This window comes from Choloepus didactylus, chromosome 6, assembly GCF_015220235.1.
Source record: "Choloepus didactylus isolate mChoDid1 chromosome 6, mChoDid1.pri, whole genome shotgun sequence".
In the NCBI taxonomy this organism is placed as follows: Eukaryota; Metazoa; Chordata; class Mammalia; order Pilosa; family Megalonychidae; genus Choloepus; species Choloepus didactylus.
The window spans coordinates 110,748,280-110,771,737 of NC_051312.1; the positions used below are offsets into that span (position 1 = coordinate 110,748,280).

At 41.3% G+C, this 23,458-nt stretch overlaps 1 protein-coding gene across 1 annotated transcript in view; it reads left to right on the plus strand.

The window, feature by feature from the left end:
- ENDOD1 (endonuclease domain containing 1) overlaps positions 1-17,996 on the plus strand; it is a 39,277-nt gene extending 21,281 nt beyond the window's left edge. The window contains exon 2 of the mRNA XM_037841161.1: positions 10,199-17,996. Within this exon, the coding sequence (XP_037697089.1) occupies positions 10,199-11,398 (1,200 nt within the window). The 3' untranslated portion in view covers positions 11,399-17,996. The remainder of the gene's footprint in view (positions 1-10,198) is intronic.
- Positions 17,997-23,458: the final 5,462 nt, after the last annotated feature.

The following is a 23,458-nucleotide window of genomic DNA, read 5'->3' on the forward strand; positions in this document are numbered from 1 at the left end:
GGATGCTGGGGGAGGGGGAGGAGGAGGGCTCACTCTTCTAAAACCTACTTAACGGTGTTGAGATTAGAAAAAGAAAGTTCCATTAAATACAGGAACTGTATCAAATTACACTGTCAGCCCAGGGGACTAGGTCAACCAGGGAGGTGGATTAGATAGAGAGTTCTGTTTATGCCTCTACATCCAGAGATTCCACTGGGAAACCAAGAGTAAGATTGGTGGTGCACGCAAAAGGGCAGGTGTTACCCAGAAATTGTAATCTGCAATTACCTCTTACATCATAGGTATATTTTTGTCTTTAGGGAGTAGTGTTGTTAGTAATTTACTGTAATTGCAATAACCAGATCATTAAGCTATGTCTGCAGAGAGCATGGAAAAATACATCTGCCTTTTAAGTGACAGTGGATCAAGGAATATATGAGCAATGTTTTAATCAAATACTATTACTATTTTAATATAGGTTCTTTACATCAGATAAGTATTTTAAACACACATACACACTTTGGCAGCCCTTCAGAAAGTGAGAGCCTACCAAAATATACTTGGTTGATATGTAAAATTAACTGCAGAATGATGATGGAAAGCTGGCACAGTCATTTTATTTAGATTTTTCAGATTATTCTTTAACAAAGTCTATTAAAACATCAGTCATCTTGGTATCAAAGAAAGTTTATCATTGGTTAAAAAACTGTTTTTAAGACAGGAAGAACTGGAAATGCCTAATGGGCATTCTTTTTTTTTCTCAGCAGAGATCAGTTGGCAGGATATTATATGATCCAGGGATTTACATCTTTTTTTTTTTTTTTGATAAATGATATGGAAAAGTGAGTTCATAATGTAATGTCCAATTTTTCGTGACTCCAAGTTGTAAAATACAAAATCAATGGGAATAAGTTTCAGGAAGACCGAGATAGCTACATGAACAGACAAAAGAGTTATGGGTAATAGATTATGCAAAGGAATTAGTAAGAAGACAGAATCAGATTGTTTACGAGCTGGCTAATGTGATTTAGGAAAGGGCTGGGAGGCTCTGCAGCTTATTCCTAGTGAGGTCCTTTAGCCTATAAAGTTCATAGAAGAGGTTTTGAAAAATCCTGTTCTACTTACACCAAACACAGCAGGGTGGTTACAAGGACCAGCTGCATATTGAGCCAGAGCAAACTGCAATCTCTGACTGATCTTTTCTAGCTGCATGACTGTAGGAAGCTTACCAGCACTAAATGAGCCTCAGTACCTTCACGTGGGTTTCATAATATATCTAACCCAGAGATGCTGTAAGGATTGAATAAATGAATTAATATGAAGTGCTTAGCAGTGTCTGGAACATAGTAAGAACTCATTAAAAGTTAGCTGTAGTAGTAGTAGTTACTTCTGGACTATGGAGTGTGGTTTCTAATATCCCAAGATAGAAATGAATGAGTAAGTCCATACAACGAAAGTGTAACAAAATACTGTGAAATGAAAGGAAGGATGGACAGACGGATGGATGGATGGATGAAGGGATGCAAGGTTTTCGGTATGCAAACAGAACCCTTTGAAAGACTCAAATCTAGAGAAGTGGAGGCTGAGAGAGGCTATGTTCCAAATCTATAAAATCAGGAAGAGTTTGTAAAGGCGAGGCCTAAATATTTTTAAACAGCTTTGTACTAATGACAATCTCAGGAAGCTTGAAAGAGATAAGTATGGCACATGCAAATAAAATTCTGTACAGAGTTAATATTTTTAAAAAGCAACTATGTATTATTACTTGTGTCAAACATTCTCTCAATTGCTGGATTTATTAAAACAGCATTTTACAAATGAAAAAAAGAGAGGTGTGGAGAGGTTAGGTTATTTTTCCAGTAATTGCCATGACAGAGCTGATTCAAGATTCAAACCCAGGACTTCTGAGACTGTGTTTCATGCATCGGATCCCAAACTTAGCTCTTACACAACACTTATCCAAGAGGTAGTCCAAATAGAAAAAAGAGATTTAACCAAAGTGCGTAAATTTTGGGACAATAAATCTATAATGAATTATCAAGGGAAACGGTCATACTTTAGAAAATTTTCAAGCCTGAGACAATGGGGAAAACATCTGGACAAAGTGCCTGAGCAAATGTGAAATTCCTCCCCTTCCACTGTAAGCACATGGAAATGTCAGATAAAATACGTACTTTTAAAAAAATTAAATTAATATTTGAGTAAAAAATAAGAAAGGGAAACTTTCAGGTGCCAGAAATATATGGGAAACCACTAGCCAGCGCTATGTGTGGGCAGCCACCTGGGCCTCGGGCACTAAGGCCCCAGCCTGCCTGGGAGCACAGTCAAGGCCATGTGGCCTGTAACTGGAACTAGCCTCACCAAGTAAAGCTGGGAGACGGGAAGTGCTGCAGGCAGGAAATTGCTACCTGCAAGCTGTGATTGTGTCATGAGTGGAAATAGTCACCCTCCAGAAGTAAGTCCAGAGCCAGTACCTTCCCTGTGTGGGGGTCAAAAATTCACACTGCTTTTTCTGTGTGGAAACCCTGAACTGAGAAAATAACTCAAAAACTTCTCTAGAATCATTGAACTTTACAGGACTCGGGCAGAGGCAACCACAAAAGCAATCCTATTTGTTTTTTTGTTTGTTTGTTTTTTTCCTTCTTCAACAAAACACCACGGGCCTCTAATGAAGGTAAGCTCACCAGCAAAAATTGCACAGCACTTAAATATACCAATCACCTTTAGTCCACCAGTAGAAGCCACAAAGCAAACCGAGAGAACAAATAAAATAGAGAAATCTTCAAGGGACTTGAAAATAAAGATGTTTAAACTATTCAAAAATTAAGAGTGAACATCACAAGAGAAAAAAGGAAACAGGATGATTTGAAGTAGAACCAAACAGAAACGCTAGATACGACAAACATTGCCACTGAACTCAAAACAGAACTCAACAAAGAGGTTAAGTAGACAAGAGACCTCTAAAAAGAGATTTTTAAAAAATTCTTTAATTTCCATTTAATTGGTTTATTCCTGTTAAATAAGTTGGTGACAGGAGGAAGGGCCAGGGTGTGCTCCCAGCCAGGCTCCTGTGCACTGGGACAGGGCAGGGCCGAGCTCCTATGGCCCAGGAGATGGGAGGAAACGCCTGGGAGGAACACAATGGCTAATGAGCACCCAGAACCAGGAGAGCTAAAGGAAAATGAGAGAGAGACAGTTGGGCAGACTTGGGGGAAGGTGACATTCTCTAGTATTCCCCTACCCCTGCATTAAAAAGAGACTGAGATATAAAATATGAAAAAGAAGATAAAGATACATAAAAGACAGAGGCCTCAAGGTATATCTAATTGTGTTCTCAAGGGAGAGAAAAAAGGGTTCATGGAAGATCAACATGTCTTTTTCTAAAACATCCTTTGGTATTTTTGTCAGAAATTTAATACTTGATTATGTGAACCTTGTGAAGTTTCTCTATTTTTAAATTTTGTGCTTTAATTTTGGCCAGAGGATCCACACTGATTTACCATACTAATGTGTTGTGTTAAGGCCATGATAAGCCAAATTAAAAATGCCTGACACGCCCACAGTCGCCGGTGAAGGGGCAGCCTTGTGTGCATCACCAGAGTCCTCGCTCCAGCACCAGCCACAGCTGATTGGCAGAGGTGGGCCTTTGGCTCAAGGACAGCTGCTCCATAGGCTTGTCTTGATGTGGTCCGATACAAAGATGAGCTGTGTAAATCAGATTCCATTTCTTGGGCGTTCAAAGTAGGAAATTAGGCAGCAGCAGAAGCTAAGATTGAAGGCTTATGATATAGCAAGTGGATAGGCAGGCCAAGATGGTGCACATGCAGACTCAGCTATGAAGGAAAAAAACCACAGGTAAGCAGGAGCAGAAGTAACAGTAAAGTTATGCAAAAAGAAGTAGGTGAAGAAGCCAGGTGGGAGAGAAAGACAGAGAGGTCAAGTGTGGTGGTCTCATTAATGGCAGTCATTTGTGTCTAATTCGTCTCATTCACAAACTCTTACTGTTAAGATTCCCTAGGACTGCCTGCCTTCCATTTCTGCTTTCAGCAACACCAAGGGAGATAAATTCCTGGTTCTTTGAGGGGCCTGTTGGTTCAACTTTTCTTGGCTCCCATAAACCCATTATTACAGGAGGCAACTTGAATGGGTCTTTGTTAATTGGAAACAGAAGTTCTCAAGGAATACAGCCCAGACTCGGTTAAACTGTACATTTTATCTAGGTTACCTTGGGTCTAGAGGGTCCTTTTCCTAAATGTCTCTCTGGAGTGGGATTGGAGGAGGTTGTGGTGGGGGACTGGTTTAACTCTTTCTCTCCAAGAGGTTTGCTTTCCCTGGGTTCTTGCTGCTCTGTGCTGCCCCTGCTAGAGTAGAGAGGAGAAGGGAGTAGCAACGTAAAGGGTTAGTAGAAAGCGAGCCTCCTGTGGAGCAACCAGCACACCAGGTTCCGGGGGTTGTCGCACCCTGGACCCTGCCCTGGCCTGCTGCCCACTGCCTGTGCCGCCACGTTTTCAGACGGCGAGGCCAGCGGCTCAGCTGCCACCCGCCTTGGGCAAAGGCAAAGAGCAGTCCTCCCCACAGCCTTAAGGATCCTCATTTACTCCAGGACACAGAGAGAAAAGGAGTTTACAAATAGTGCAGTGGGTTTTTTGTTTTTCCCCACTCTTTGATAAAGGGTCCATTTAGATGGGAGAAAGTAGGGCTTAGTATAAAGAAAATAAGCTTTGGGGAGAAAAAAAATACTAATCTCTGCTCAAACCTGGTTCCTGCCGTTACTTATTGGGTGGCTTTGGGACAGTTACTTCATCTTTCTGTGTCTTCATTTCTCCATCTGTAAAATGAGGTTAAAACATCAACAAAAAAAAATCTTACATATAATGTTATGTTGAAAACATCTAATTGGTAGTTCAATCAATATTAGTCCCTGACCATTCCCTCCACCCCTGATCACCATATTCGTACAGTATCCAGGCATTCTGGCTTGATTTCAAATGCTATGTTCTAGCTTTTCATCAAACCATAGGGCCAAATTTGGGAGTCATAAAAATATAGTGACCGTGGATATGGGGTGCTGTAGAAGCAGGGAGAAGAGGAGGGAAGATGTACTCTTTTCTGCCTGTATGTTCATGGTATAGAGTTAGCTACTGCCCTACCTAGGGAGGCCCAGGACAACGAGGTGTCCAGGGCATATGGGGGAATTGGGCCCTGGCCTTCCCAGCCAACTGGGCTCCATTCTGGCCCGTTTCCCATGCACCTGTGAAGTGTGAGCAGGAAAGACCTGGCTGTCACGTATCTAGCCATGGCAGAAATCTGGAGCCCGTGAACCCTAGTGGCCCAAGAGGATACAGAGGCAGCCAGTAAAGTCTCCTGTGACCCCCACGGTTGGGAGACCATGCTCTGAAGTTTGAGCGTGAATCAACCTACAGTTCTGATTTCTGCCTAAGAGCAAGATACTGTATTTGTCACACACATTCACACAGACACTTTTTTCTCCTCCCTATCTTTTCTCCTTCCTCTTCTCTGACTTCTCTCTCTCTTTTGTCTCCTTCTCCTTCCTCTTCCAAGAGTCTCTCTTCCCAGCTCATGCCTCAGACCCACCACCAGCCCCTGGATGGCTGAAGACAAACCAGCCTGCTGCCCTAGGCTCTGTCACAGGGCTACCAAATAAAAAACTGTCTCAAGTCTTCTCCCGGAAGTGATGGCGATACCATGGAGAAATGTGCCTCTTAAAATCCCTGACCTTAAACCTAAGATTGCCATATCTTGATTGCATGATTCAGGAATGAGGCTCAAATTTCCATGAGGCATACCTCTTAGCTAAAGGAGAGCAGAGGCAGAAGCTTTGCAAAATGAATGAGCTTCTCTTCTCTGTGCTGTAGGAGACATGGTGGGAGTGCAGAGTATCAAGGATCAATGTGCATTCCAAGATTGGGATGCTGAGTAGGGTCAGCCTCTGGGGTACTCCACATTAGGCTTCAGCAAAGACTCCTGCTTTCACACCAAATTGCTCATCCGTTACCCTTGCTACTCCTACACACATGTGCACATGCACATGCGCTTACATTCACCACTGCCGAGCTGGAGAAGAGCACAATTGGGTCATCCTCCATCAAGAGGTACGACACAATCTGCATGGCCTTGACACCCCTGGGGGCAGTAGGGGTTGTTCAATGGGTTTAGTGAGTAGCACCAACTTGAGGGAATCAATTAACAAGAATTTAGTTGTTTTAATTACTTTCTTTTTGTTGTTTCATTTTGAAAGTAATATATATTATTAATAAATTGGGGGTTTAAGGGGGTAGGGAAGATGCAGGGAAAGAAACTAAAGCAAGAGAACGGATGACGAAAATATTACTTGTAGCCCCAGCAACCAAACCACCAGTGGTGATATTTTCACGTACTTCTTTCAAGAGGTTTTTCTTGCATCTTTTCATACTTTAAAAACATATATTTGTTATCATTTAATTTTATATCTTGCCATTTCCTTTCAACATTATGGCATAGATCTCCCCATCATTACAAACTCTTCATAATTACAACGTTTATATTGACTTTGAGGTATTTCTTTGATGGATATAATATTATTTGCTTAGCTTTTCCCTATTTTTGAAAATATAGGTTGGTTCAACCCCCGCTATTATAAATACCACTGTGATGGCTTTTCAGGGCAAAAAGATTAAAAGTGCCTTGAGATCCTAGGGTGTGTCAGGCCCAGGGCTGGGTCCTATGGGGAATATAAATAGACCCTTGTCTCCAGGACTTTACAGTCTAGTTTGGGAGATAAAAACATAAAACTAGCTGTATTCTTGAGTGCTTTTCCCTTTGTCCTTTTAGATTGGCAAAGCGTTCTTTCAGCATTAGACTGCTGAATTAAAAAAAGAAAAAAGCAGAACCAAGGAAGGATTATATATATTGATTATAACTGGTATATAATATATAGAGAGATATATATATATAGATATAACACATATCTAGATTGACAAAGACCAAATGACTTGTTAATAGCAAATGTCATGTGGAAATTTCATTCAAACAGCAGTTGGTCATATTTGAATTAAAATTTATTGTAGTAATATATATACAACTCAAAATTTCCCATTATTACCACTTTCAAGTGTACTGTTCAGTGGTATTAATTACATCCCCTCAATCAGAAACTCTGTGACCATTAAGTAATAACTCTCCATTTGCCTCACTCTTTGACCTCTGGTAACCTGTAATCTACTATCTGTCTCTGAATTTGCTGATTGTAGGTGTTTTGTGTAAGTGAGGTCATATAATATTTTTGTGTTTGGCTTATCTCACTCAATATGAGTCTCCACAGTGCATCCGTGTTGTAGCATTATCAGAACTCCTTTCCTTTTTACAGCTGAATGATATTCCATTGTGTACATATACCACATTTTGTTTACATCCATTCGTCTGTCGATGGACACTTGGGTTGTTCCTACCTTTTGGCTCTTGTGAAAAATGCTGCTGTGAACATTGGTGTTCAAATATCTGTTCAAGTGTCTGTTTTCAATACTTTTGGGTATATACCAAGAAGTGGTAATACTAGGTCATATGTTAATTCAGTGTTCAACTTTCTGAGGATTCACCAAACTGATTTCCACAGGGGCGGCTCCATTTTACAATCCCAGCAACGATGTATAAAGGTTCCACTTCCTCTGCATCCTCACCAACACTTGTTATTTACACCTCATGGGTGTGTGGTATCTCATTGTGGTTTTTGATCTGCATTTCCCTTGTGATCAGTGATATTGCGCATCTTTTCATGTGCTTATCGGCCATTTGTCTTTCTTCTTTGGAGATGTGTATTCAAGTCCATTGCCTGTTTTGTTTTTTTTTTAACCTTTGTTACAACTGATGAAACATTGTTATTATAATTATATTATTAACTATAGTCCATGGTATACATCAGGGTTCATTCTTTGTATCGTACAGTTCTGGTAATGAATATACAACTTAAAATTAATCATTTTAGCCACTTTCAATTATACAATTCAGTGGCACTAAATATATTCACAATGTTGTACTGTGCCCATTTTTAAATTGGATTGTTTGTCTTTTTGTTTTTAAGTTGTAGCAGTTCTTTATATCTTCTGGATATTAAACCCTTTTCAGATATATAGTTAACAATTATTTTCTCCCATTTTGTAGGTTATTTTTTCACTTTCTTGGTAATGACCGTCAACATGTGAAAGCTTTTTTTTTTTTTTGACGTTTGCCATTGTTTAATATTTCTTTAAAACATCAAAAATAAATTCACATGCAAGAGATTATAATGATTTGACTATTGCTCTTCTACAAAGTTATGATTTTATATACTACATTTATTTTTTGTTTGTTTTTTAAATTCAGTTTTATTGAGATATATTCACATACCATCCAGTCATCCATGGTGTACAATCAACTGTTCACAGTACCATCATATAGTTGTGTATTCATCACTTCAATCTATTTTTAAACATTTTCCTTACACCAGAAAGAATCAGAATAAAAATAAAAAATAAAAGTAAAAAAGAACTCCCAAATCATCCCCCCATCCCACCCTATTTTTCATTTAGTTTTTGGCCCCATTTATCTATTCATCCATCCATACGTTGGATAAAGGGAGTGCGATCCACAAGGTTTTCACAATCACACTGTCACCCGTTGTAAGATACATTGCTATACAATTGTCTTCAAGAGTCAAGTCTACTGGGTTGAAGTTTGATAGTTTCAGGTATTTACTTCTAGCTATTCCAGTACATTAAAACCTAAAAAGTGTTATCTATATAGTGCATAAGAATGTCCTCCAGAGTGACCTCTCGACTCCATTTGGAATCTCTCAGCACTGAAACTTTGTTTCATTTCATTTTGCATCCCCCTTTTAGTCAAGAAGATGTTCTCAATCCCACGATGTTGGGTCCAGATTCATCTCCAGGAGTCATATCCTGCGTTGCCAGGGAGATTTACACCCCTGGGAGTCAGGTTCCATGTAGGGGGTAGGGCAGTGAGATCACCTGCTAAGGTGGCTTAGTTAGAATGCAAAAACTTTTAATTTTGATGAAGTGCGTTTTATTTATTTTTTCTTCTGTTGCTTGTACTTTTGATGTCGTAGGTAAGAGATCACTGCCAAATTCAACATTATGAAGGCATTGGTCAAATTTGAGTTTTAGCTTGGCCTGGTTAATATCTAATAACTGATATAAATGATACAATTCCCCCCATTTGCTTTAAATGTTCTGATTAGAGTTTCATATACCCCACAATGTATAAACATTCATTAAGAATGTGTGCGTTAAATTGCAGCCATCTTTGGAAGCTGATTATCTGAATTGCAGTTCTCATTTTTATGAGCCTGTTGAGATCTACTCTCTCTGTTTTCCCTTTTACTTCTAATTTGAAGCCCATAGAAAAATATTCCAAAAAAGGGCTATGAAATTCATAAAGCCAAAGCAGATAAAGATGAACATCACAATATCGTATTTGGTGGTGGGGTGGTGGTTACTACAGAGCAGGAGTCAGGTACACATGGGGAGTAAAATAAGAAGCAGCCTGTTTCAGTTTCCTGGGCTGCTCAAGCAAATACCATGAAATGGGTCGGGTTAAACAAGGGGAATTTATTTGCTGATGGCTTTGAGGCTAAAAGAAAGTCCAAATCAAGGCATCATCAGTGTGATGCTTTTTCTCTGAGGACTGTGGGCAGTGTTCTGGCTGCTGGCCATCCTTGGGCCTTGGCTTGTCACATGACCATGCACAGGTGGTCTCTTCTGCCCGCTCCCATTCTCTTCCTGGTTCCATTGAATCTCAGCTTCTTGCTCCCTGTGGTTTTCTCTCTCTTGGTCCGAATTTCACTCAGTTTATAAAGGACTCCAGGAACAGGGTTAAGACCCATCCTGCTTGAGGTGGGCCACACCTTCTTAATTGATGTAACCTCATCAAAAGGTCCTATTTACAATGGGCTAACACCCATAGGAATGGAATAAATTTAAGAACATGTTTTTCTGGGGTGCATACAGCTTCAAACCACCACACAGCCTATTTGAAGTTTCAAACACCAGAATTGCTGCATGTTAAGAATGAAGTTTGCTTGCACCAGAGAACCACGCCCTTCCAAACCCTAAACATTCGAAATGATCATGAAGAAGGGATTTCTCTAGAATCTTGGTAGAATGATTCAGGTGCACTCTCTCTGCCATGAACGAGATTAACCTCAACACTTGTTCTCTTCTTTCAGATTGATGACCCCGCTAGCAACCTGGAGGAGGTGATTAATGAAGCTGACGCCATCACCTCTGTGACCAATCTGGGGAGCAAGCAAGCCCTGAATACAGATTATCTGGATTCTGATTACCAGAGAGGACAGCTGTACCCGGTCTCCCTTAGCAATGCCCTCCAGACAGCCACATTCACTCTTACGAATGCAGCTCCGATGACCCCATCCTTCAGGGAACGGTGGTACATGAACCTCAACGGCCTAATGGACCGGGCCTTGACCCCACAGTGCGGTCATGAGGAAGACCTATATATCATCGCAGGTGCTGTGCCCTCAGAGCACAGAGTGAAAGACAAAGTGGCAGTCCCCAAGTTTGTCTGGCTGGCAGCCTGTTGTGCTGTTCCTGGAGGCTGGGCCATGGGCTTTGTCAAACACACACGGGATGGTGACATCATAGAAGACGTGATGGTGAAAGATCTCGAGAAACTGCTTCCATTTAACGTACAGCTGTTCCGGAATAATTGTGCTGAAACTGAGCAAGACACAGAGAAAATGAAAAAAATCCTTGAAATGGTTAACCAAGTCCAGGATGAAGAGCGAATGGTGCAATCTAAAGAGAGTTCCATTCCCCTTTCCAGCACAAGAGGGAAGAGGTCTGCTCTGTTGCCTCCAGAGGCACCTGGAGAGAGTAGTAGCCTTCTGGGAAGACTGATGGGCTTCATTGCCACCCCAGTCATCAGGCTTTTCCAATTAATTTATTACCTTGTGTTAGGACTCCTGAAGATCTTTGTCTATTTCCTATGGTATGTTGCCAAGCAGGTGATGAATGGCTTAGAAAGTTGCTTTTACCACCTGGGCTCAGCCACTGTCTCATACTTCCTGGCCATTGGGGAAGAGTTGGTGAGCATTCCCTGGAAGGTGCTCAAGGTCATGGCCAAAATCATCAGGGCCATCCTCCGGATCCTTTGTTGTCTGCTGAAGGCTGTTTGCCGTGTTCTGGGCATCCCTGTCCGAGTCCTTGTGGATGTGGCCACTTTCCCGGTGTACACCCTGGGCGCCATTCCGATCGTGTGCAAGGACATTGCCGTGGGCCTTGGCGGTACTGTCTCTCTGCTCTTTGATGCTGCTTTTGGCACCATGGGTGGCCTGTTTCAAGTTATTTCTGGTGTCTTCAAACGGATTGGCTACAAGGTTACTTTGGACAATTCTGGAGAGTTATAGAATTCAAAAAACCAATAGTATCCAACCACAGTGAATATGGTTTTTTTTTGATAGAGAAAGGTGGAATGTTTTGTCTTTATAGTGGGTTTTTGTTCACTGTCAATTACTTTGACATTTTGGCCTTTGGTGGGGGAGTCTGCCTGTTTTGCAAAGAAGATGGTGCAATTTAGACTTGACCCAAGGGATTACGTGTGGATAATCTGCTGTGTACCTCCAGTGATACGTGCAAATTTCCAAGCCATTAATAAGTTCAGGCGCTCATTCAGATAGATATGACCACCTTAGATGTTCTGGTGTTCATTTGCGATAATAAAATTTACAGGAGAGGGAGGAATCGGACAACTTTAAATGAAAGGGCTTCCGAGGAAAGGAGAAAGGAATCATGTTCCTCCCATTGCTTTCTGAGACAAGAGGCAAAATATGTGTAAATATCCTTGGCCAGTTTGTTAATGCTTGTTTCTTTTTCTTCCCAACCCAACTGACCTTAGTGAAGTGCAGATGATGCCTCTCAGCTGAGAGAACTTTCTTAGCTGGTTTTAGAGTATCTGCTGTATCTCTTAGCTTTCCAGGGTTCTCAAAGACTGGGAGGGTTTCTTTTTGTTTTCCACGTTGAACTCTGCTGTATTTTTCTTTTAGGTAATGCTATTTTGCTCCTTGAACCGTGTAATACAGCATAATACAGTCCTCTCAGGTGTAAGGAAGAGACCAGAAGGGTGGGGGCCTTGATCCAAGAAGGTGCTGTAGATCCTAGGACCTTTTCAGCCAAACTTGGATTGACTTGGTATATATTACATCTCTGGCTGACAAAGTTGAGCTCAAAGACCTACATGTTCAGTTAACATGAAGTTTCACGTTCTTCAACATGCTAGATCAAACTTTCTTATGCATCAAACAAGTACCCGATATGCCGACTTCTGTCTATAAATGAATATTTTGGTATAAATATATACAAAGAACCACAAAGTAAATACTGTTAGGTAATTATTTTTGTGTGTGTTTGAAGTTGGAAAACACAGATTTCCCATTAATGCAAGTTCAATTTCACAATTAATACCAAATTTTTGATAAAGCACTTTGTCGTTTTAAATCTTGCATTAGAAATGCAGGAGGAAGCAAAATCTCCCAAACCTTACTCTGCCTTCCACAGCTGGGATGGAATCACCAGGATTTTTTGAGTGCTCAAAGAGTTGCCTTGAGGTAGGGAAGGGCCCAGTGTAAAATACTGATCTTGAGGGTGCAGGCCACCAGTAATCAGAAAGTTAGATGCAAAAATTAGGGTAGAAAAAGTCAACATGTTTAAAGAGAGAATGATGTGCCAACCTTTTGCATCGGGTTGGTTGATGGGAAACGGGAGTATAGTGAGAGTTACAGTTTGCAGGAAGATCATTGACATGCACCCGAAGTAGAACAGCAGCCAGCAAGCTGCCATCTTGATTGACTTGTGAAGCAAGGTTGGGGAGTATGAACACCAGATAGGGAAATATGCACTACATTTATCTATCTAAGAATATTCAGCAGTATTTTACCAACATTTCTGTTAGTGAGTATAAAAATTCATAGTTGGGCTTTCCTTCTTTTCAACTGTATGAATGTGAATGGAACAGTGTGGTTTTGCCTTGGTGCCTATGGGTCAAGAATCCTGCTGGATGAAAGAAAGAGAATCTTAGAAGTGACCTTAGAGACAGTCTGGCCAAATCCTCATTTAATAAAGGATCCTGAGGCACAAGGAGGCAGCAGTCTTGCCGTTGATTTCATGGCTAGCTGACGGTGGATCAGAAGCCAAGGTCTTTTGCACATGTCCCATCACTCCTGGGATGCCAGATATGTGGTGTATGTCCTACCATTCACCTGCCTCCCTGGACCGTGGCAGAATGTTTTAAACCGTCAGAGTCCAAGCCCTGACTAATCAATTGGATTTGGAGTGTGTGCTGATGACAGTTAGCCATCCATGCACAACGTCAAGCTTACTGCATCCCATGGAATCCATTATTCCCTCATAGTACATATTTGCATTCTGAAAGGCCCAAAGAGGGCATCCGTGGCAGCCTGAGCCCCCAGGCAGCATGCAAGGACAGGGCATCCAAACTGTGTCTCTTGAGAGCCATTTGAAAACCTCTTCTTTTCACTTATGGCTGTTCAGTGTCTCTCTGTTTATTCTCACATGGCCTTATTTGAAATCTGGGAAGTGATAATAAAGCGAAAAATAGCCTTAAGGTTTGGTGGTTGAAACCCTTGACTCTGGACTACTTGTGTTGGCTGAGCCTCTGGTTCACTGGAACTGGCTGTTCTGGGCCTGAAGCCCCGGCAGGTAGCTGGACTGCTGACCTGTTCCCCATGAGCTCCTGCAGACTTTGAGGTGGGAGTTCAAAGTTAGGAACCTCACCTCTGGCTTGAGGATTTTGCTGTGGCTCTTATGTCCTCAGGCCCTTGGGGAAGTCAGTCAACCCATCATGATAATGGAGCTGATCTTAGTCTGTGGGTCAGCTACACCTTTTAACTCTCCTCTTTTCCATTGTGCCTTTTCAATGTTGGCTTCTCACTCAGCATTAGTGCTTCTGTCTAAATTCAGGCTAGGGAATTGGGAGAAGGAACCCAAGTGGAGTACATTCTTCATTCAATTATTCATTCGTCTATCAAGTATGTATGGAATACCAAAGTTGCAGAGATGAACAATGCACAGATCCCATCTTTGAGGGGTTCAAAATCTAGTGGGGAGAAACTTGGTACAATGGGTATGTGTAACCAACCCTTCATAGTAAGTGCTGCCATAAGGGTACTAGAGCTTGCTTTCGGAAGCACAGGAGGAAAAGCAACAAAACTATGGAAATCATGGATGGCTTTACGGAGGATGCAGAAAAGTCAAGTTGATGCTTTAAAGCTATGTATATTGCTGTGCACCTTGCAGATGCTCAATAAAGTAATTATTGACAACTTATTAGCAGTTCTGTAAAATATCTAAAGGAGAAAAATCTTAATTGTCGAAATGAGGTTTGGGTCTTATCTGTGATTTTCATTTTTCTGTTTTCTTCTTGATCTACGTTAATTCAAATGGTGACCTATTAGTTTCCAGCCACATCTGGCTTTTGTTCATTGTTAAAATTTTGAGTCACCCAGGAGAAAACAAAGGAGGATATGATCAGCAAAACAGGCCTCAGGACAACTTTTTAATGTTGTTTCTTTGAAAAGCTTTCTTTTTTTGGGACATCAAGGGTTTGTGATATGTCCTTTATAAATAAGCACCAAAAGCCTATTGCTTTCACATAGAAAATTATAGAAATACTCTTATTTATTTGTTTATGCATTAGGAAACCCCCAGAGTCTGAGAAATGGCAAGAAGTCTCTGAAGGGGACCGGTTCTCTCTGGCTTTGGTGTCTAGCGCCCCCCTCTGGAGTGGAAGTGGCAGTGATTCTTGGCCACCTTCCCAAGGACTCTGTGCCTGGTTCACTGTTTCGCCTAAGCTCATCACACAATACGTGTTTTTCAAAGTGTTATGCAATAAGCAATGTACTGTGGACTGCTTGATTTTACAAATGGGTTCTCAGATTTCTCATTGTCTCTTTCTGTAGGTGTTTTTCCCCAGATCATGGACTGATTTCTAATAATTATATTCTAAACTTTTAAGCTTAAATTTCAACAAAGCAAGCACCAGTGTACCACTTGCCATTGTTTATTGTGTTCAGTGTATGGGTGTCCCAGGAGGTGGATGCTGGGTTACTCCTGGAAGGCAGTACTGCCTAATGGTTAAGAGCCCAGGGGTCAAAATGACTTGAACTCAAATCTTGGCTTCACAGCTTAAGAGCTGTGTGGTCTTTGGCAAGTCATCACCTAAAGCCTTGGCTTCCTTATCTGTAAAATGAGCCTAAGTAATAGTACTTACCTCAGATGATTGTTATGAGAATAAAATGAGTCAGTGAATGTAAAGCATTCATTACCATGTCTGTACATTGTGTTTAGTAGATGTTAATTGTTATAACTTGTTGATGATAAAATAAATCCATATATCATGGATGAGATTTGCTGGAAGTTACCTTAGAGGCCAGAATGTCTCTAGATCAAGGCTGGAAGGAACAGAGTCAAAGTAAGGTCTGGAGTCTCGGTCAGGAATGAAAACCCTGTTTTGGTTTGGTTTGGTTTGGCTGGTTTATTGATTGGTTGGTTGGTTTTACGCCTGCACTTTGGGAATCTATAGACCTGCTTTAAGTCTTGGTTCTGCTATGGCACTTTGGGAAAGTCTCCCAAATTTATGAGCTTTAATTCCTTATCTATTAAATGTGGATAATAAAATTGATCTCAGAGTATTTATAAGGAGCAAATGAGATAATGTTCTTTGTAAACTATATCTTAGAGAAATATAAAGCTTTATTATTCTGGGAGGCTCCAGGTTGGTCATATTGCCTTACAAATTGGGTTATAGCTCGTTTCTAAATGTGAGTAGCTTCAAATGAAAATTATAGTTATCCAGAAAGGGTAAATGGCTTAGCTAAAAATTGAGTTTGGGAGTAAATGTGGAACATCATGCTTTGGTAAGGCTCTGAAATTAAAGTCCTCAGAATTCTGCCTCTTATCTTTCCATAAGTCCTACTTTTTGAAAACTCAGTATGTTCTGCACACACCTCACGCCCATTTGCTTTTCTCCTAAATTAATCAACCAAGTCCCTGATACATTCGGTGTTGAAAAGCAGACACCACATAAGTCATACAACAGTAAACAACTGAACAAGAAAGAGGTGGCAGGGATTGTAAAGTCACAGGTGAGCTCTGAGAACTGACAGAAGCCACCAGGACCACCCTGGCAACCTACAAACCGACGGCCGGCCCAGGCCTGCAATGTGCCGTCCATGTCCTCAAGAACACCAGGCAGCAGCTCGTAGGATTCTGTTTCTGGGGGTTGTATCAGGTGTGCATTTCCGCAAGTTATTTCTTGTTCAGACATATCCGGGTGTATCCTCTTGCGATTCACTGCATCTAAGTCCCAGAAGTGAGGAGCTGACAGCTGGCATAAAGCGCAGGGTGAGTTCCCACACGTTAATGCACCTTTTCTGGATTTCACCTCCGGTATATCTGCAAAACAAGAGAGGGGTGGACGGGACCATCTCTAGTGTCTTGCCCAATTGCAGATAAGAAATCTTTGCTTTTCAACAAATACTTTTATATCATTGGGTCACAGAGATTTTAATCAAATTTTATCAACTTACCTTCCATATCTGAGGGTAACCAAAAGTGGGAGAAATCCCTATGCTCCTGAGACATTATCTGGAAGGACAGTGACTGATTAGTCCTGGAAACAGCAGCAGCAGCATTTCTTCTTTATCCCAGGCTTGCAGAATTAATTAGATTGCCCTTAGGAGCAGATGGTAGCCAACCTGAGAGCATTTAAGAACATTAGTAATGTTCTCTGATCCCAGATACCTCCTCCAGTGTTGCCAGAATTCCCACCCCTTGGAATCCTTCCTGTGGGTTGTCGCAGTTTCCTATGAAAATACAGTCTGTCAACACTAGCAACTTACAGCAAATGATCTTATGAAATCCTTACTAGCTGAGAACAAGTCCTACATCCAAATAATTTTTCCGATGGATAAGAAGTGTGGTGGGAAACACTGAACTGAGCGTCAGGAGATGCCAGCTTTATGTCAGCAACCCAAGGAACTAGAGACTTACCTGGGGCGAGCCCTTTATTGTGAAGGCTGAGGGCCAGGTGAGGTGCCCACTGAGATCTTGGAAATGAGGCCAACAGACTGTTCTCTAAGTGTCAAATATCAGCCCATAATGGATTAAAGTAGCTCCAGAGAGAAATAAGGCTGCTGAGCCATTGCACTTGTAACCTGCAGCCTACTGGTAAATGTTTAACAACCAGTGTTTGGGGTGGGGTAGGGTGGACAGGGGGCAGCCCTGATTTGTAGCATTTGCCAATTTCTGTGGTGTAAATACTCCCACCACGGCTGATTTCAGGCTACCAGTGGGGCATCACTGAATGGAGAGATGGGAACAGATGTGCACGGTCTGCTGTATACAGCTGAGACGAGTAGGTGTGAGCAGGCTCCACCACACCACTGCTTTATAACCCAAATGAGTGTATTAAGATATGTCTATGTTTCCAGCAGAAGAGGAGCTGATCAGCCCTAGAACGGTACAGAAAGGAAAATCATGGAAATGAACACTGATCATGCCCATATGAGTTCTATCCAGGAGGGAGGAAGGCTAGGTGATTTAAACTTTGAATATTTCCAAACCCAAAGGCCACATCATCTGCCCTGTAAAATGAATGCATCAGGCTATTCCAGCCCAAAGACATGAAAACTCAATTTACCTAACACCTCTCATTTAATCCCATTTCCACCCAAGGACCATCCGATCGTGACCTGCTTCCTCCGTTGCCTTGACTCCATGAAGAGAATGTGCTGAACATACAGATTTCAACCCCCCTTGACAATGGTTTCTCACAGTAAATTTTAACAAAATGGCTTTCAATTATGTTTTGGCTTCCTATGTGGTTTGAGAACATGATGTTCTAAGTTGTCAATGTATGTGTTCTAGTCTAAATATCCATTCTATGTCTTAATGTAAATGAATAAAATGTCATTGTGGTGTTGCTGTCAATTTCTCATATGTCTTAGGGTGAATCCATTTCTTACAGCCCATCACCTCCAGAAGCTGATCAGAGTCCACATCTGGGCCTTCAAATCTGAGAAAAGACCTTGGATTGTGGTGTCCAAATCAACCTGCACAGCCCCCACTGGCCTTCCCTGAAATGCCGCTGCCACACCTACATTTTGTCTCTCAGGACTCACTTCTCGGCTCTGTAGCCGGTATTCATAGATTAAATGTCATGAGGATGTGTTGAAAATCACTAAAAACTCATCTGTTGCTGTTGTACTTCAAAACCATAAGATATGTTAGTCAGGATTCTTTGGGTTGCATGCAACACAAACCTTTCTCAAGCTATCTGTTTTGGTTTGCTAAAACTGCCTGGATGCAATATACCAGAAATGGGTTGGCTTTTACAGTGGGGATTTATTTGCTTAGAAATGTACAGTACTAAGGCTGTGAAAATGTCCCAGTTAAGACATCAACAGGACGATATCTTCTCTGAAAACAGGCCACTGGCATCTGGGACACATCTAGTCACATGGGAAGGCACATGGCTGGCATCTGCTGGTCCTTCTCTCCCGGGTTTCATTGCTTTCAGCTTCTAGCTTTAGTGGCTTGCTCTCTCAGCTGTTTGGGGGGCTTCATCTCTAAGTGCTCTCTGGGCTTTTTGTGTCCTTTATCCTCTCATAAAAGACTCCAGTAAGAGGATTAAGACCCACCTTGAATGGGGTGGGTCACATCTCATTTGAAGTAACCTAACCAAAAATTCCCACTGACAACAGGTCTGCACCCACGGGAATGGACTAAAAGAACATGGTCTTTTCTGGGGTATATAATGGCTCCAAACCACCACACTATCCTGGTCTCAAATTGACTGGATTATGTAATGAAAGCTTGGAAAGGGCCTGTTGGGTATAGTTGATATTAGGGACTCAAATGATGATAGAACTCTTATCACTGTCTCTGAATTGGTTTCATTTTCCCTTAGAGTAGAAGGTCTTTCTTAATACTGGATGGACATGGCAGCTCTGGATATTCACCCTTATGGCTTCACATATGGAGAGGAAGGGAAGCTTCTCTGTTAGCCTCTGGGTAAGAAAATCTTCAGGAAATATTTGATGGTGGTGGTACATTTGGGTGTATCTCCATCCCTGGGTCAATCCCTGTGGCCAGGAAGGTGGGATAAGATGATTGACACAGACAGGGTTATGGACCCATGTGGTGGTGGTGCTGGTGGTTGTCATAAGAAGGAGCGGTGCTAGATAGCTGTCTACAATAGTCCCTCACAGCTTGAGTTAAGACATGTAATGATGCCCTTTGTGATTATATGATTTATAAAGCCCTTTCACCTTACTAGTTGTCTGCATCTGAATTGCAGGTATATAAGGTTTCTGGCTTCTCTTAAAAGATAGCACTGGGCCAGCATTTCTACAAGGGCTTTGTCAGCTTCGGCTGAGTTAACAGTGTGGGTACGCTACAGTTTGTCATAGTACCCCAAATTTCTCTGTCACCTCTTTGACCTGACCTGCTTTGCTCATTTAAGTTACTTGCCCAGATCCTGTAGCCATTTGGATTTGCTTATGCCTAACATGATCTCATTTCATTCATACATCCAGCCTATGAGCAGTAATTCTATTCATTTTTTTAAATTCATTTTTATTGAGATATATTCACATACCATGCAGTCATACAAAACAAAGCGTACATTCAATTGTTCACAGTACCATTATATAGTTGTGCATTCATCACCAACATTAATTTTTGACATTTTCATTACTAAACACACGAAAACAATAAGAATAAAAACCAAAGTGAAAAAGAACAACCAAAGTAAAAAAGAACACTGGGTGCCTTCCTTTTTTTTTTTTCTTTTTTCTTTTTTTTTCCCCCCATTTTTCTACTCCTCCATCCATAAACTGGACAAAGGGGAGTGTGGTCCTTATGGCTTTCCGAATCACATTGTCACCCCTCATATACTACATTTTTATACAGTTGTCTTCAAGATTCTTGGGTTCTGGATTGTAGTTTGATAGTTTCAGGTGTCTACCGCCAGCTATTCCAATTCATTAGAACCTAAAAAGGGTTGTCTAAATTGTGCGTAAGAGTGCCCACCAGAGTGACCTCTCAGGTCTTTTTGGAAATCTCTCAGCCACTGAAGCTTATTTCATTTCCTTTCACATCCCCCTTTTGGTCAAGAAGATGTTCTCCATCCCACAATGCTGGGTCTACATTCCTCCCCGGGAGTCATATTCCACGTTGCCAGGGAGATTCACTCCCCTGGGTGTCTGATCCCACGTAGAGGGGAGGGCAGTGATTTCACCTTTCAAGTTGGCTTAGCTAGAGAGAGAGGGCCACATCTGAGCAACAAAGAGGCATTTGGGAGGAGGCTCTTAGGCACAATTATAGGGAGGCCTAGCCTCTCCTTTGCAGCAACAGTCTTCCCAAGGGCAAGTCCTGTGGTAGAGGGCTCAGCCCATCAAACCACCAGTACCCTGTGTCTGTGAGCACATCGGCAACCATTGAGGTGGGGCAAACCAATACTCCTGCATTCTCCACCAGCTCCTCAAGGGGGCTCTGCATATTTTTTCATTTTTTTAAAATTAACTATATAAAAAAATTTTTTTTAAATATATACAATAAAAAAACATTTCAAACAAACCATAACAAGGGAGTAAGAAAAAGACAACTAACCTAAAATAACTGCTTTACTTCCAACATGTTCCTACTCTACCCCAAGAAAATAACCTACTATAGCAACATTTCTATGAACTTGTTCCTACCATACCCATCAGAAATTAACAAACCATTGTTATTCCTGGGCATTCCCAGAACGTTAAATTTACCCGTGGTATCTTACCTGTTCTTATTGGGTTATTGTTCCCCCTTCATTAATTGCTCTCTATCGCTAGTTCCCCTACATTCTACATTATAAACCATTTATTTTAGGAGTGTGTTGTTTAACCTCCAGGTGTTCGTAAATTTTCTGAGTCTCTGATGGTTATTGACTTCTAATTGTATTCCATTGTGGTCAGAGAATGTGCTTTGAATAATTTCAATTTTTTTTGAAATTTATTGAGGCTTGTTTTATGTCCCAGCATATGGTCTATTCTGAAGAAAGTTCCATGTGATCACTAGAGAAGAATGTGTATTCTGGTGATTTGGGGTGTAATGTTCTATATATGTCTGTTAAATCAGATTCATTTATCAGATTGTTTAGGTTTTCAATTTCCTTACCGGTCTTCTTTCTGGTTGATCTATCTATAGAAGAGAGTGATGTGTTGAAGTCTCCCACAATTATTGTGGAAACATCCATTGCTTCCTTTAGTTTTGCCAGTGTTTGTCTCCTGTATTTTGTGGCACCATGATTGGGTGCATAAACATTTATGATTGTTATTTCTTCTTGTTGAGTTCCCTCTTTTATTAGTATGTAGTGGCCTTCTTTGTCTCTCATAACATCCTTGCATTTAAAGTCTATTTTATCTGAGATTAATATTGCTACTCCTGCTTTCTTTTGGCTGTAGCTTGCATGAAATATTTTTTCCATCTTTTCACTTTCAATTTCTTTGTGTCCCTGTGTCTACGATGAGTCTCTTGCATGCAACATATCGATGGTTCATATTTTTTGATCCATTCTGCCAATCTGTATCTTTTAATTGGGGAGTTTAATCAATTTACATTCAACGTTATTACTGTGAAGGCATTTCTTGAATCAGCCATCCTGTTCTTTGGTTTATGTTTGTCAGATATATTTTTTCCCTCTCTTTCTTATTGTCCTTTAATGAACCAATATTGAATCTCTTTAGTACTGAACCTTTCTCTATATTTCTCCTTTCTTTGTTTCTCTGTCGGTACAGCTCCCTTTAGTATCTGAAGTAGGGCAGGTCTTTTATTAGCAAAATATCTCAGCATTTGTTTGTCTGTGAGAAATTTAAGCCCTCCCTCAAATTTGAAAGAGAGCTTTGCTGGAGAAAGTATTCTTGGTTGGAAATTTTTCTCTCTCAGAATTTTAAATATGTCATGCCACTACCTTCTCACCTCCATGGTGGCCGCTGAGTAGTCACTACTTAGTCTTATGTGGTTTCCTTTGTATGTGGTGAGTTGCTTTTCTCTTGCTGCTTTCAGAACTTGCTCCTTCTCTTCAGTATTTGACAGTCTGATCAGAATATGTCTTGGAGTGGGTTTATTTGGGTTTATTCTATTTGGAGTTCGCTGGGCTTTGTGTATTTATGTTGTGTAGAAGGTTTGGGAAATTTTCCCCAACAATTTCTTTGAAAACTCTTTCTAGACCTTTACCCTTTTCTTCCCCTTCTGGGACACCAATGAGTCTTATATTTGGATGTTTTATTTTATGTATCATATCCCTGAGGTCCGTTTATATTTTTTCAATTTTTCCCCATTCTTTCTTTTGTTCTTTCATTTTCCATTCTGTGGTCCTCAAGGTCGCTGATTCATGGTTCAGCTTCCTCTAGTCTTGTACTATGGGTATCCAGAATCTTTTTAATTTGGTCAACAGTTTCTTTTATTTCCATAAGATCATGTATTTTTTTATTTACTCTTGCAATTTCTTCTTTATGCTCTTCTAGGGTCTTCTTCATGTCCTTTATATCCTGTGCCATGCTCTTCTTCATGTCCTTTATATCCTGTGCCATGCTCTCATTGTTTGTCTTTAGTTCTTTGATTAATTGCTCCAAGTACTGTGTCTCCTCTGATCTTTTGATTTGGGTGTTTGGGTTTGGGTTATCTATCTCATCTGGTTTTTTCATATGCTTTAAAATTTCCTGTTGTTTTGGGCTCTTGGCATTTACTTTACTTGATAGTGTTCTTTTAGGACATGTAGGATTATTCAAAAACTAATCTCTGATTTTTCATATCTACAACTTGGTGGAGTACACTTTCTCTAACTAACCAGCAGATGGCGTCTGTGAGTCACCTATTCCCCTCAAGTCAGTTCTCCCCGACTTTGTCTTTGTGGTGTGTGGGGGTCTGATTCTTGTGGGGTCCAATTTGTGCACTAAGTTTGGTCGTGTTGTTGGTGCTGTCCGCCCTGAATGTGGGGCGTGTGTCTGAGCAGTTAGAGAGGAAGGGCAGCTTTAATAATCAAACCTCCCAGGTGTTCCTGGAGATTTAAGGCTGTTGCAAGAGTCTAAACCTTCATTTCAGTCTCACCACGGATTGTCTCTGCCACTGACCCACAAGTCCTTGGTACTGGCGTATAGTCCCTGGGATTTCCGAGTGGGTCCCTGTTCCAAGCCGTGCCCTCCTAGGGCCTCTGCTGAGGGAAGGTTGTGCTACGTCACAAGTGTGTGCCATCCCTCAAGGGAAGTTCTGGGCTGCCAGGTTGTGTAGGTGAGTTCCCAGCCTGCTGTAAGGATGGCTGAATGGGGCATGCCAATTTCCCTCTTTTCACACAGCTCTGCCCTCCCAGCTCCAGGACAATTACCTGTGGGTGAGCGAAAGGCTGTTGTCCACGC